The sequence below is a fragment of the Neolamprologus multifasciatus genome, chromosome 7 (genome assembly GCF_963576455.1).
Source record: "Neolamprologus multifasciatus chromosome 7, fNeoMul1.2, whole genome shotgun sequence".
In the NCBI taxonomy this organism is placed as follows: domain Eukaryota; kingdom Metazoa; phylum Chordata; class Actinopteri; order Cichliformes; family Cichlidae; genus Neolamprologus; species Neolamprologus multifasciatus.
In genome coordinates, this window is record NC_140445.1 from 38,064,007 (window position 1) to 38,077,693 (window position 13,687).

Sequence of the window (13,687 nt, forward strand, 5' to 3'; positions counted from 1 at the left end):
TTGAGTAATGGATCAAAAATCAAAATTAGACTCACCAAGATATTAAAAACATACAGGAAAAGGTAAATGTATCTATATTCCCTTGTATGGAGGACGAAATCTGATGAATTTAAAAAAACAAAAACAAAAAAACAACAACCTTGTTTTAAATTTTATTTGTCATTTCCACAAAAATTAGAAAAACTGACTTACCTTTGTATGTGGAAGACCTAAACTGCCACGTGTTTAAAAAACAAAAATCAGAACTATGAACAAATGCTATTAAATAGGGAAAAAAATGAAAAAAGAGAGAAAGTACAGGTATTACTCAGTTAAATAATTAATTTCCCTTCCTTCCTACAGGAAAATTTTAAAAACAAGACAGAGACTGTGCAAAAGGATGGCGCAAAGGTTTTGGGTAATTAGAGGATGCTGTATTGCAATTATATAATAATAAGAACACTACAAAAAAGCTCCTTCTTTAAAAAAAAAAAAAAAAAAAAAGCAGGAACCATGGTAAAAGATTGAGTATTAATGTAAACATGACACGATACTTGAATTTCCTGTTTACGTCTATCTTTTTTTTATTATTATTTCCTGTTTACTTGTTTGGTGAGATTAGTGATGCCAGCCTGAGTGACTTTCATCGTCTGTATTAAATCTGTATGTTTTACATAATAATAAAATGAATAAATGTTACTGATTGCATGACAACCTCCTCTAACTGTCCATTGGAAAGGATAATCATTTCAGACATTCAGCATGCTTAATAGTTCAGAATCAGACTGTCGTTTTTTACAATAGTCTGTTGTTTATTATTCACAAAAAATACAAAATGTTTTCACCATGATTCATGGAGACAGTGTAGGATTATTTTGATTTGTTTCCTGATGTATGTGATGTATGTTTTGTGTCTGTAAAGCAAATTCCTGCAATCAACTACCTACATCTTATCTCTCTCTCACTGCGCTGCAAAAACAGCAAGATCAAACAGTCATATTACAGATGGTGTCACATATTTGTGAATCCATAACTACGTGTATTCAGGCAGCTTGGCATGCAGAGACCCTGCAGCTGTTGAGGGGGGACTGTCAGCGGGAGTGTATTTATGTCAGATCTATGCCAACATTTGCGAGTTACAAAGAAAGGTTTGGGCAGTAATTAACTGTCTTTTAATTTATTAATTAAAAGCTCAACTCGGAGCTCAAAAGCTTTACTCAGAATGTATTCTCTGGAGTAAATCTTCTGGAATTCTTCCGTTTAAAATGTATTACTAACTGGCTGCAGGAGGCAGCATTGCAGCCGACAGTGCATCGCCTGTCGGATTTCCTTGGTAAAAGAAGAAGAGAAGTAGGAAGACTTCCCTGTGGCCAATAATTCATTCCTCTTTGGAAACAGTTAAAGGAAAGCACCGTCTCCTGCCTCGACATGTCTACAGCGTACAAAAACAGGTGAGCGGCATTCAAATCTCTGCCCTCGTGAGGGATGTAGGGCGCGCGCACATACTGAAGCTGTTTATTTCAGCAGCTAGCCTCCAAAGCGTAGAATTAGCATTAGCAGCAGCAGACCCGCTGACCAGACACGAACCCAGTTACAGCCGCTGGAACACGCGCACCGTGAACGCTAATATGGGTTTTTCAGCTAAAAAAAGGGGTCACCGTTAGTATCGCAGATGGAAAGCGCGCAGGGTGCTTTGTAAACTCAAGTATTCAGGTGTTATGCTACCTCCGTGTTAGCACATCAGGTGACACAACTTCCTCCACCCCCAAAAGGCTAACAATTAGCCACCGTCCGGCTAACGGTATGTGCTGACTTTGTGTTTGTGTCGCCGAAAGATTGACAATCAGCTGTTCACACATAAACCCTAGACCTGAACGGAAATTAAAACACACGTGCTTACTACAAACGAACCAGGCCCTCTGACCTGATAACTGCTCGACAAAAAGACCTTAGTAATGCCTTTTTTATTTTTTCTCTTTTGCTTTTACTTCATTGAGCAAATCTTTTTCGTCAACAGTACATATTTTACGGAAGCTGACAATATTACCATGTCTTTGCTGTCACTGTAATAATCAAATGTCAGAATAAATAGAGCCAAGTAAGAGAGTCGAAAACGATGTAAACACAAGCTGAAAATTTGACAGATAGAGGAAGGACGGTTACACAAATGGCAGATTATTATAATAGGAAAAGCAGGGTGTTTTCTGTTTAAAGTTTCCTTTAGATTTCAGGGAAAGGGGCCAATGTGGCGAATGTAGTAGGAAAAATAGTTACTGAGAAAACCCCCAAATTTGTTAAAGAAAATAATCAATTTTGGAGGGACAAATGGGAACATTTGACCTGGTGGTGGTCAGAGGGCCCGGTGGCGCCAGTGTCCGGCAGCCTCGCCTCTGTCAGTGCGCCCAGGGCAGCTGTGGCTACAATGTAGCTTGCCATCACCAGTGTGTGAATGTGTGTGTGAATGACTGAATGTAGTGTAAAGGGCTTTGGGGTCATTAAGGACTGAGTAAAGCGCTATACAAATGCAGACCATTTACCATTACAATGAAATAATAGGAAGAATAATAGGTCTACAAGGAAGAAATGTTTAATTTCTGAGGGAACAATAGCACATTTCTGTGAAAATGTTGAGGAAATAAAACAAAATTAATAAGGAAATAACAGTCAAATTCTTGAGGGGGAACATTTTTTGGGGAAAAGTGACACATTTGTGGGTGCGCCATCAGTTTTGTTTAAATAAAAGGCACATTTCTGAGTCAAAAAAACACCCAAGTGAGAAGAAAATGGCAGATTTAAAGGAAATAATCAACTTAGGGAGGAAAAATAGCAAACGTATGGAGAGAAAAAAAAATCTGTGAGAGGGAGGAACAGAGGCAAATTTGTGTGGACGAAATGGGCAATTATACAAGATCTGGTAATGTAATGAGAATAAAAGGAAAGTGTACGAAATTACATTTATTTACATCTGATGAACAGATATGTTTTCTGTACTTTAAAAAATGGCTCAAATATTTACATCTTAATTCTGGGTTTAATTTTTCCTGTGGGAGATCGTCTCAAACCTCTTTGGGGAACTGCCGTCATGTTCCAGATTGAAAAGTGTTAATAGTGAGCGATGCCATTTTCCCACCTTCATACTTGACTCAGAGACAAGAGGCTGTCATCAATCTTCTTCTAAAACTCACTCTCTCCTGTTGTCTCTCTAACTCTGGTGAGGTAACATTTGGGTCAGAAATGAAACTGACTCTTATCTCACCTCCTTTTTTTCAGGATACAAGAGTTCAAAATTGCCTTGGCTGAAGAAAAAATCAACTTGAAGACACTGAGGGAGCTGTGCTTCAATGGTAACTGGATTTTTTGAAGGGGTGGGGCTGGTAATGTAATAGTACAATATTCTGTTAAGCTTTACTGACGGAACCTTTCTTTATATAATGCAGGAATCCCTTTTGAAGGAGGCATACGAGCACTCTGCTGGAAGGTGAGTCGCCCTGCCTCATGGGACCATTTTAGCTTTAACTGGTTGTAATTGTATAAACTGGCGTCTCACTTTACAGACAAAAACATACCATATCTCTGGTGTACTTTGAGGAAATGCCTCCAATACTTTATTACCTCATACTGTGAAAAGAAGATGTGCTGCCCTTTTACAGCTGAACACTTTACAGTTTACTGGGCTGTTTGTGTCTAAGACAACTAACAATATCAGGGAACTGATTTTCTCTCAGTGAAATATCCAAACTCCAGGAAACACGGAAAAAATGCTGTCTAAGAGTTTCACCAATAGCTGCTAATCTGTTGTCTGCACTTTCTTTTTAATACTACAGCTTGTATGTCTACATCCCTGCTGACACATAACTCTTACAACACTCCCACCACATGAGACCAAACTACAGACTGTATATAAAAGCTGGACATAGCCTCAGTGATGCCACCCAGTGGTTTTGGAGTGTGCAAGGAGCTTTGATCTGTTTGTAGGAGTGAAACGGCTTTAATTATGTTTTTAACACAGTGCGCCGTTCTTCTTGTGTTTTGTTTACCTCCTTCTCAGATCCTTCTTAATTACCTACCTGTTGATCAGACCCAGTCGGAGTCTTTCCTGAAAAAGCAAAGGTAAGTGGATCAGTTTAAAGCCTGATCAAAGAGCTGGTGCTTTGATTTTATTTAGGAGAACCCTTGTTTTGTGTCAGCTGTTCTGAGTCTGACTCACAAAACCTGATGCTGCTTATTATGATGCATTATGGTTGAAGTCGCATCTCTCTTGTGGTTTCCTCTGTTTCACATGAGAGCACTGAGACCCAGTTTGGTCTTAACCACTCTTTCCTTCGACTGGGGAAATCAGTGAAATCTAAGAGTGTTGAAAAAGGACATTTTTAGTAAATGAATATGCAGCCTAAAGAAGATTGTCTTTTCCACCTCTGATTATTTAGATTTAGCAGTAAGTCTGCTCTGTGAGCTTCCCGATGTTCCATGTGCATATATGGAAAGCTGGAGGCTTCTCGATTCTCATTCACTTTAAATGTGCCAAACTCACGCGTGGCCACAGTACACTGTGGCTCTTTTGCTTTGTTTTGTGAATGCTGCTTAATTTTGAAAAGATGAGTCAACCTAATTTTAAATGCTGCGGCTCAGTCGAGTAGTTCTTAAACTTTTTGCTTCACTTCAGTAGCTGGAAAAGGACACAAGTTTTATCAGTCATCAGCAATCCAAATACAAGGACCCAAAGTAATCTTAAAACTTAAAAAAGGTGACACATACACAGGGGGAAAAGTAAGCAAACTCAGAAGGGAAACGCTGACAAATTTACAAGAGGAAAAACTGTAGAGTCATTATTCTTTTCTTTTAGAGTTTAAACTATTTGATCAGTCAAACTTGTCAAAGAATAGAAAATCTAAAAAGAAACATTTAACTTCAAAAACAGGACGTGAATCCTTCCATGTGATTCACTAATATATGAGAATCTGATGTGACTAATCAAATTCATTGATTATTAATCAATTAATGTATTCTTTCCTTTTCTTCCATGGGTCTCACAGAGAGGTGTACTCCCAGTTCCTGAAGGAGATGATCATCCAGCCCGGCATTGCCAACGCCAACCTGGGCCTTTCCAGAGAAGATGTGACGATGGAGGATCACGTGAGTCATCCTCTGTCGTTCTTTCTTTGCTGCAGTGACGAGCTGAAAGAAATAATGAAACCAAATTGTGCTATGAGTGATAAATCGAAATGCAAATTAGCATCACCTGCCAACAGTTATACAAGTGTCAGATTGAGATAAACAGTGCGGATTCTCCTGCTGAGTGCCATTAAACTGTGTCAGGTGAATATAATTACACAGTGAGGTCTAATAAAATCGTAAAACACTCATGCAAACTGCTGCCATTTTCAACTCGAGCACTCAGCAAGCAGGAGTTTGGTCTGGGTCTGATTCTGTTACAGATCTTTAGCTGAGGTCTGCATAATAAAGACTTTACTGGACTCACAACATTAAATTTTATGGCTTGGCTTCATAAGGTTGTGCTTGAGTGAACCTTTAAACGTGTGAGTACTGAATAATACCTTTCACTTTGTGACTGCTGCCCACACTGGGCACCGACTGTGTGCAGTAATTTATATTTGCACGACGGCACAAGGTGTAGCATAAACTAGAGCTGTTACAGAGGCTTTTTAAACAACCAAATCCATCACAATGAGTCCCTACAAAATTAATCACTCATATGCACATGGCTGTGCTTCATCTGTTTGACTCTAAAAACGTGGGAGTCAGAGTCTGAAGTGATAAGAAGCCAAGTTATCTCCGTGCACACACGCAGCAGTGTGATTCTGAAACTGTCGGATTTATATTTTGAAGTCACTTTAAAGTCAAATTTGCTCTGCAGTCAGATAAACGCTAAAGAGATGTACAGCGCGTCCTTACAGATCACAGAAATATAGATCACCTTCTCCTGTGGCTCTTTGTCATGAGCCACTTGTCTTGACGAGTTTGAATAGTTTTTATCTGATCTGATTCTTTTCAGCCTCTGAATCCAAACCCTGACAGCAGGTGGAACACCTACTTTAAAGATAATGAAATTCTGCTGCAGATCGACAAAGACGTGAGGTAAACACCTTTACCAGCTGTTCTGTTACTTCCTCCTGTTAAATAACAGTAATGTGAATGTGAGTGTTCACCTGCAGGCGGCTGTACCCAGACATGGCGTTCTTCCAGCGCCCCACAGAGTACCCCTGTCAGCTGATCCTGGACCCTCAGAATGACTACGAGACGCTGCGTCGCCGAGTGGAGCAGACGACGCTGAAGGCACAAACGGTCAACTGCAACCGCAGCGGGGTCACCAATGTAAGCCTACATCCAGGGCATGAATGCGATTGTGGGGTCCAGCTCAGTTTGGCTGATTCAGGCCCATCTGTCGAATTTTGACTTTTCTGCCCCGCTTACAGTACAAACAGGTTAGTTCAGGTACGGTGATGTACTGAAACAAAACCATCATCCTGGTATTAACAGCAGGAAGGGTTGAAGTTACTCACACGGCCTACATCAAAGCTGACACAGGTACAGCTGAGAAAAGAAAACAGTTAATGACTAAGAATTCGTCTCATTAGAAATGTAATAGGAATGTATAACTTATGATGGAATGATGATGGCCATCGTCAGCTATTTACATTCGTTTGTTGTACATGACTTTTCTGTAAACATTTATCCACCTATAAATCACAAACCTAAATTACTGCTTAATTACTGGAACATTACATAAAGTTTTTAAAACTACACGTTTACACAGTCACTTAAAGAGGAAATGGTTCAGCATTTTTCTACAGGTCAGGCATTTTAACCCTCAGGTTAATATCTGTAATAGGGGTTTTTAATTAACTTAGAAATTTAGATGTAAATGACTGAAAGGGCAATACTTTACCTCAAAGGAATGATTGTGGTTCTTTGGATAATATCTAGACAGATTCTTCTCTCTCTGCCGTGACCGTCTTTCAACCTCAGTTAATGGTGAAAAATGTAGATGATGTCCTGTACCAGGCAGGAAATAAAAACTTGGCAGTTGTTAAAACTTAAACCCCCTAGTGACTGCTAAAATGTGCACATAATGTGTAAACGTTAAGTTTGAGTTATGTGCAGAATAAGTGTGTGTTCACAAAGCAGCCTTGGTCACACAGTTTGTGTGTACAAAGAAACAGTAGTTTTATTCAGAGGGCAGCAAGATTATTTATGTAGTGGAGAAACCCTGCTCATGTGGATATGACTAATCGGCATGAGCACCATGTCTCCATTTGTTTCACATCTATTTGATATTTGGTAACATTTACAGACATAACTGGCATAAATCAGGTGTTTCCTTCGCCAGTAAACAATAATAACATGGGCACACGTGTAATTGTCATTAATAGCATGTGTTCTGTGATAATAAGAATATTTTATATGTGCATTTGGCATATTTGCGTTACAGTTTTGTCTGTTAGCATAAAAAATGCAAAAAAAAACAAAAACTAGAGGTGCCGTTAATCCTTGCTTCCATGTGATTGGCTGATTAGATATTACTGTTACTGTGCAGTTGTACAGGTGTGCCTAATAAAGTGGCCACTGAGTGTATGTTACTTCAAATCTGTTTCGGATCAGCTGTGTCTCGTTTTCTCAGGTGAGTTCACCTGGAAAGGCGCTGAACCTGTATCCATCTAACGAGTACGAGGTGCTGCCCAATGGCAGTGAAGCCCACTGGGAGGTGGTAGAGCGGATCCTCTTTATTTATGCCAAACTGAACCCTGGCATCGCCTACGTCCAGGGCATGAATGAGATTGTGGGGCCAATTTACTACACGTTTGCCACAGATCCCAACAGCGAGTGGAAAGGTTTGTAATGTTTAAAAGGGGAAAAAAAGCTTACATAAACTCTATATGTTTTCCTTTTGGTGATTTTTTTTTTTTTTTTACTGCGGCATCTCACAGAGCACGCTGAGGCAGACACCTTCTTCTGTTTCACCAATCTGATGTCGGAGAACAGAGATAACTTCATCAAGAGCCTGGACGACTCTCAGTGTGGCATTACCTACAAGATGGAGAGCGTGTACTCCATGCTCAAAGACAAAGACATGGAGCTATATCTTAAGCTGGTAAGGTTCACCTTTAACGCGTTTCTTGTTCCTTCCACTAAACACAGATGCAAACAAGTATTTTCTTCAATAAATCAATTACCAAATTGACTTGAATATGCTTTGTAACAGAGCTGCTTCCAGTCAGCCCTTTTCCAGTTTCTCTTATTGATACGATACTTTAAAAAAGTAGAAAAGATCTCTCCTGTCCTTCCTCTTGTAGGATTTAAATATTTTTTGTCGGACAGTCAGCACTTTTCATGATGTTTCTTTTCAAGCTAATTGCCTGTAACTACTGTGATTCTTGGCTGTTTGACAGACTTTCTTCTCACTCATCAGGAATTTATTTCCTACAAAGCAGCAAAACAGAAACTCCCACAGGTTAAACTGGGCTGACCAGATACGTTTAAAGCCTACTGACTCTGAATTACTAAACATGAGCTCTCACAATCAAAGCAACTTGTAATTTTCATGTTAGATTGTATGTAAAAGATGATGATTTTTTAAAAATTATTATTATTATTCATTTATTTTTTGGCAAGAATCAACCTTTGGGGATGAAAATCAAAGCCAGTGCTGCAGCACCACAAGCTAATTTCTCTCGTGGTCTCTTGATGCTGGCTCTAAAAGCGAGTTAGTACCCATAGACCCGGGTTAAAATGTCCAACTTTTCAGCAAAAATAAACACCTTTACAGCCTTCTAGAATGTGACTGACAGGTGGATGGTGACACATTCATCTGTAGCTGCTAGCTGTCTATTAGGTTTCACCTCAGCTAACTGGAGTCTCAGAACTGGACCGCTGGTCTGTATGGTGTTTGCATCTTCTGGGCCAGTTTGCTGAGGATAGGCCTAGCAGACAGGTAAAAACTGCAGTCAAGACTGAAACTGTAGACCTGAGCGAAATCCAAATGGATGCTAATAAACCTTCCAACTCCAAATAGATCTGGTGACAATGGCTGCCTGGGTGTGAGCCCACTGGGAAGTATTCTGAGTTACTTTCAACAACCCAAACTAAGCCGTTTCTGGGCAATACACCTAGTGCTCCCAAAGCAGTACCCATAGGGCACACTTCTAATTCACTGTCAAAATATGAATTTTTTTTTCTTGATCAGCTGCAGGTGCAAGGAAAAAATAAACAGCCCTTGGAATTACCAAGATATCTGCTTTGATTATTCATAATTATAAACAAACACAAAATCAAAACAAACCAGTACTGCTGTGTTTTCTTTCATTTATGGAACAGCTTCACGTTCTCCCTGCAATAAAAATTTTAAAAAAGTAAAATGCAGATTAAATTCTTGTTAAAAATTGCTGCATTGACTTCCTGTGTCGTCTCCCCCACCCCCACCCCACAGGAAGAGCAGAACATCAAACCACAATATTTCACCTTCCGCTGGCTCACCCTGTTGTTATCTCAGGAGTTCCTCCTGCCAGATGTCATCCGCATCTGGGACACACTTTTTTCTGACCAGGACAGATTCCATTTCCTCATCCTGGTGTGCTGCGCCATGCTCATGTGAGTCTTTCAGACTGGATTGAATTTATTTCAGTTATTTTTATATGTCATCAATTGGACATCATTCTCCTGAGATTTTTAGAGCCAAATACAATAACTTTAGTTTACTTTAAATTTATAAATACAAACATGCAAGCCATCCAGGTTTTTGTCTTTAAGACATGCCTCTAGTTTTATTAATTGATCTGTCATCTTCACAATTATAATTGGGTATCATCTGCATACAATAGAAACTGTTATTTTCTAATGATATTACCTGAAGAACGCGCACAGAGCATGAAATGTTAATTATTCAGGTCTAAAAGACTATGGGCAGACTAGGCTTTTAAAGTCCGAGTCAGGGTGCTATTTAGCATTACAGTGTTCTTTGCAAAGAGGAAAAATGACTCGGGCAGTCATTGCAGAAGTACTTGAGTTTTGTGTGAATTTAGAAGTAGGCATTAGTTGTCTTGCTTCATAGATGGATATAAGTGGGTGTCATCTGCATAGAAGTGTATGCACTGTTTCTTTTTTGTTTTTTTAAATAACATTTCCTAAGGGAAGCATTCACACTGCGTCAACTCCTCCTTCTCACAGACTCATCCGGGATAACTTATTGGCTGGTGATTTCACAGTGAACATGAGATTACTGCAGGTACAACTCTAAAGCACACAGTGTTCATGTTCAGACATGTAGCTGATGCTACAGGGATTAATTGGGCTGGATATGTCTTTCAGGATTACCCCATCTCAGACGTCCACACCATCCTGACCAAAGCCAAAGACCTGCAAGATACATCCTAACCTGGTCCTCGTCCTCCCGCCTTCTCTGGTCACGTGTGGTAGGTGGGAGTTGAAAACAAAAAGGAAAAAAAAAACAACAACAACAAAAAAACATTTGTCATGTCAAATGTGTTGTGGATGGACCTGACCAATGAAGAGTCTGCACAGATGTTTGGGACAGCGTGCAAAACTTGGGAGGACATGCTGAAACTTCCTCGAAATGAGTGGAGGATGGAGGGGTGCCTTGTGTCATAATGCATTATGGGAAAAGGCTCCCTTGGCACGTGCCTGTCCTGCTTTCTCAGCCATCTCTCCCGTGGAGACAAATGAACGTCTGTAGGGAGGCGGGGCCACAGTAATCCTACACTACCAATCGTAACCAGATGTGTTCAACGAAGGAGCCAAGAATTCAAAGGAAACTCCCACTGCGATCACGTATGTAGTCCAATTGAGTTTAACTGTGTTGAGCAGTATGTGCATGTTTGTTCTTCTTAAAAAAAAAAAAAAAAAAAAGTTAATTTTCAATGATTTTTGCTGATGTAAGAAACATGTATGCCTTATCTTTTGAAGGATGTGAAATGGGAGATGGCATTTCTGTGTATATTTTCACTCTGACATCAGAAACATGAAGCGATAGTTTCCGCCTGTTATCATCTCAGCAATGCTTTCTAACCTTTTGGAGAATCACAGCAGAAAGAAACTGCTGTTGTGAAGAAACGGTGTTGTTTTTTCATACTGAACATTATTTTCACAGCAGTTTTTTTTTTTTTTCTTCCTCTAGCCCAAAGAAGCAAGTCTCACAACTACGGTGGGACCAATGTGCACTTAATTTTAATAGTAATGAAATATTAACAGTATGGTTTAGTGAAGTTCTTAATTTCTGATCAGCAATCAGTGCAGCTTCTGGAAATTGCCAATTTAGTGTCATCGACCAATCAGAGGAAATGTGTGAGGAGCTAAAATAGCTTGTTTGAGACAGAAGGATTGACTGAGGGGCTTTAGCAAAGCCCAGTGTAAGATAAAGAAGGATTATTCTTATCTAGGAATCATGCACAGTTGCTCAAGTAACTTAAAATGAAAAGAGGGTGTTTTTTTTGTTTGTTTGATGTTTTTGGATAGTGAGGAATTATCTTTACATAGCAATGCATCAACCACACAGCTGCCTTTTAGGCAAACTTTCTAAAAGTTGGCATGAAACGCTTCTTTTCTATTCTTCTTTGCCACAGAGTGTAGTTGTTCAGTCAGAAAGGAGGCTTGGCTGTTTATAACAAAATAATAGCCTTGCTAAATTTAAGTTAATCACTTTTGGTTTAGACGGATGATGTTCAGTGTGAACCGGCATCCTGGCTCATTGCACTTTTCTCTTCTGATGTGCACGTCTGTGTCCAGCCTTGAGCTTGTAACACGTCAGTGAGGAGAATCGATGCAGGATCAGAAAAGAAGCGAACTGTTGAAGCTTATTGAGTGATGACGCTCATATGAAGGCACTCTGTGTGGATATTTGATCTGAACACGAATGAAAAGAGGTCATTCTAACTCTAAGAATTTGTAATGTGGCCCTACATGCACAGGCCTAGCAGGCACCAGGCCCAGGGCCATTAAAGTGCAGTGTTTATCGTCTTTACTAACACTTCGCAGAAGTTGGTTTGGGCATTAAATAATCTAAGCTTTCCCTGTCTGCTTTTTATTTTCTGCTTCTAAAAATTAAACCTAATCTTACACACTATAGAAACATTACTTTTCTTCATTTACTTTTACCTACAGTCTGTAACAGTGCTGAACTTTGAGGAAGTGTTAAGTTGCTCTTTCACTTAAACTGAAAAGATTATTCTTGCTCAACTTATCATAATGAATCAAAGTGGACCTGTTCTTCTTTTCCTGTTTCCTGTCTCATAGTTCCTGCTCCAGTGGTGGATGTTCATATTAAACACGGCCAAAGTTAACAAATAACAAGGTCAGTGTACAGTTAGTCCCTCTGACACCAAAGCTCAGGCTGCAAAATGCTCCAAACACTCATTTTTTTTTTCTACTTTTGGACTTGCATGAAGTCACAGAGAAGGGACGTCCCTAATACAGTCATGTTAAACGCAGACGACCCACACACTTCAGTTGACAAGGGGCAGGCAGTCAGAAGAAAGTTGGCTTAAAGGGGGAGGAGCTAAAATGGCTAGCTTGAGATCTAAAGGTCTGCTGCAAGGCTCCGTGTAAAATAAAGAAGTATTATTTTGAACTGTGAATTATGCAAAGCTCCTCTTGTAGAGTTCAGGAAAAAAACTGGAGCTGGAAATTAGAACAATGCATCCACTTAAATCTAAAACCAGTAAAATCTCAGAACCTGAGAAATGGCTGTATTGTTTTAGTTTTAGTGACCACTTTTAACTGTCAGACGTAATATAACACTAACTGTTCAATAGCTTCATATGGGAATATGTAGGAAAAAATTAATGAATTACACATAAACTGCTTTAACACTTTGAGACGATAAAGTCAACATTTGTGAGAAAAAGGTGATGAGGTGAATCCAGATATAAAGTTTCCCTGATGGGGAAAAAACACAAATTTTCTTGCAAAATTATGACTTTAAAATGTCATTTTGGCTTTTTTTTTTTTTTTTTTTTTTTTTTTTTTTAAAGAAAGAAAGAAAAAAACTTCTTTAATGCTGAACTTTTTTTTCTTTAAATATCACTCTTCTTTAAACCTGCAATGGCTCATAAATTCTGCTGTAAAAGTGATCTAAGGGTGTTTTCACACCAACGCTGTTTAGTCTGTTTAAATCGAGGATGTGTGAACATGGTGATCACAGCAAATCAACCACACCGAGACCCTTTGGAGGAGGTGGTCACGGTGCGGTTCGTTTATGGTGTCTAAACCAACCACTCGATATACGCTACAAGTCTGAGCTAAAAAACGTAAAAGAGTAACATATGGTTGGAGTCACAGTACAGACACAGCTGGTCGCTGAGTGGACCGAACAGTTCACTTGTTTTCATCTCTGTGTGAAAACAGACCAAAGCACAGGGAAAAGCTACAAGTTTACAAACTCATCAAGACCAGATTAAACGAACAATAGGTGTGAAATTCCCCTAAACTAACAATAGAAATCAATATTTAGTCAAGCTGGAGATGGTACGTCGCACTTTAAATGAAATGACAGATCTCCCAAAATCTGTATTTTCAGATTGTCTCAAGTAATCTGAGCTGTTTTTTTTTTTTTTATTAAGGAAAACTGGAATCATTTTTTTCTGTACAATAATTTCAGTTTATTTAATGAAGCTGTGCAAAATATTAGGCTGGAAAAACACATTTGAGCTCTGTTTTAAAAACTGCAACCTGATCACTA

General features: G+C 39.2%; 1 protein-coding gene across 2 annotated transcripts; it reads left to right on the forward strand.

Annotated features, from left to right (window-relative positions):
* Positions 1–1,287: 1,287 nt before the first annotated feature.
* Positions 1,288–13,636, forward strand: tbc1d13 (TBC1 domain family, member 13). Of its 2 annotated transcripts, none has more exons than XM_085166681.1 (12): positions 1,288–1,430; positions 3,250–3,323; positions 3,417–3,457; positions 4,028–4,089; positions 5,013–5,112; positions 5,993–6,075; positions 6,153–6,312; positions 7,619–7,829; positions 7,926–8,089; positions 9,429–9,585; positions 10,162–10,219; positions 10,303–13,636. In XM_085166681.1, exons 1-11 carry the CDS (start codon positions 1,408–1,410, stop codon positions 10,200–10,202), a joined length of 1,116 nt encoding a protein of 371 aa, XP_085022807.1. In that variant the 5' UTR covers positions 1,288–1,407; the 3' UTR covers positions 10,203–10,219; positions 10,303–13,636. The 2 variants fall into 2 exon arrangements, with proteins under 2 accessions (XP_085022807.1, XP_085022806.1); XM_085166680.1 differs by having other exon boundaries at positions 1,291–1,430; positions 9,425–9,585.
* Positions 13,637–13,687: the final 51 nt, after the last annotated feature.

Coding starts and splice junctions, on each gene's coding strand:
- tbc1d13 (XM_085166680.1), top strand. CDS start 1,408: ATGTCTACAGCGTACAAAAACAG. Junction 7,830..7,925: donor TCCCAACAGCGAGTGGAAAG/GTTTGTAATGTT, acceptor GGCATCTCACAG/AGCACGCTGAGGCAGACACC. Junction 8,090..9,424: donor TGGAGCTATATCTTAAGCTG/GTAAGGTTCACC, acceptor CCCACCCCACAG/GAAGAGCAGAACATCAAACC.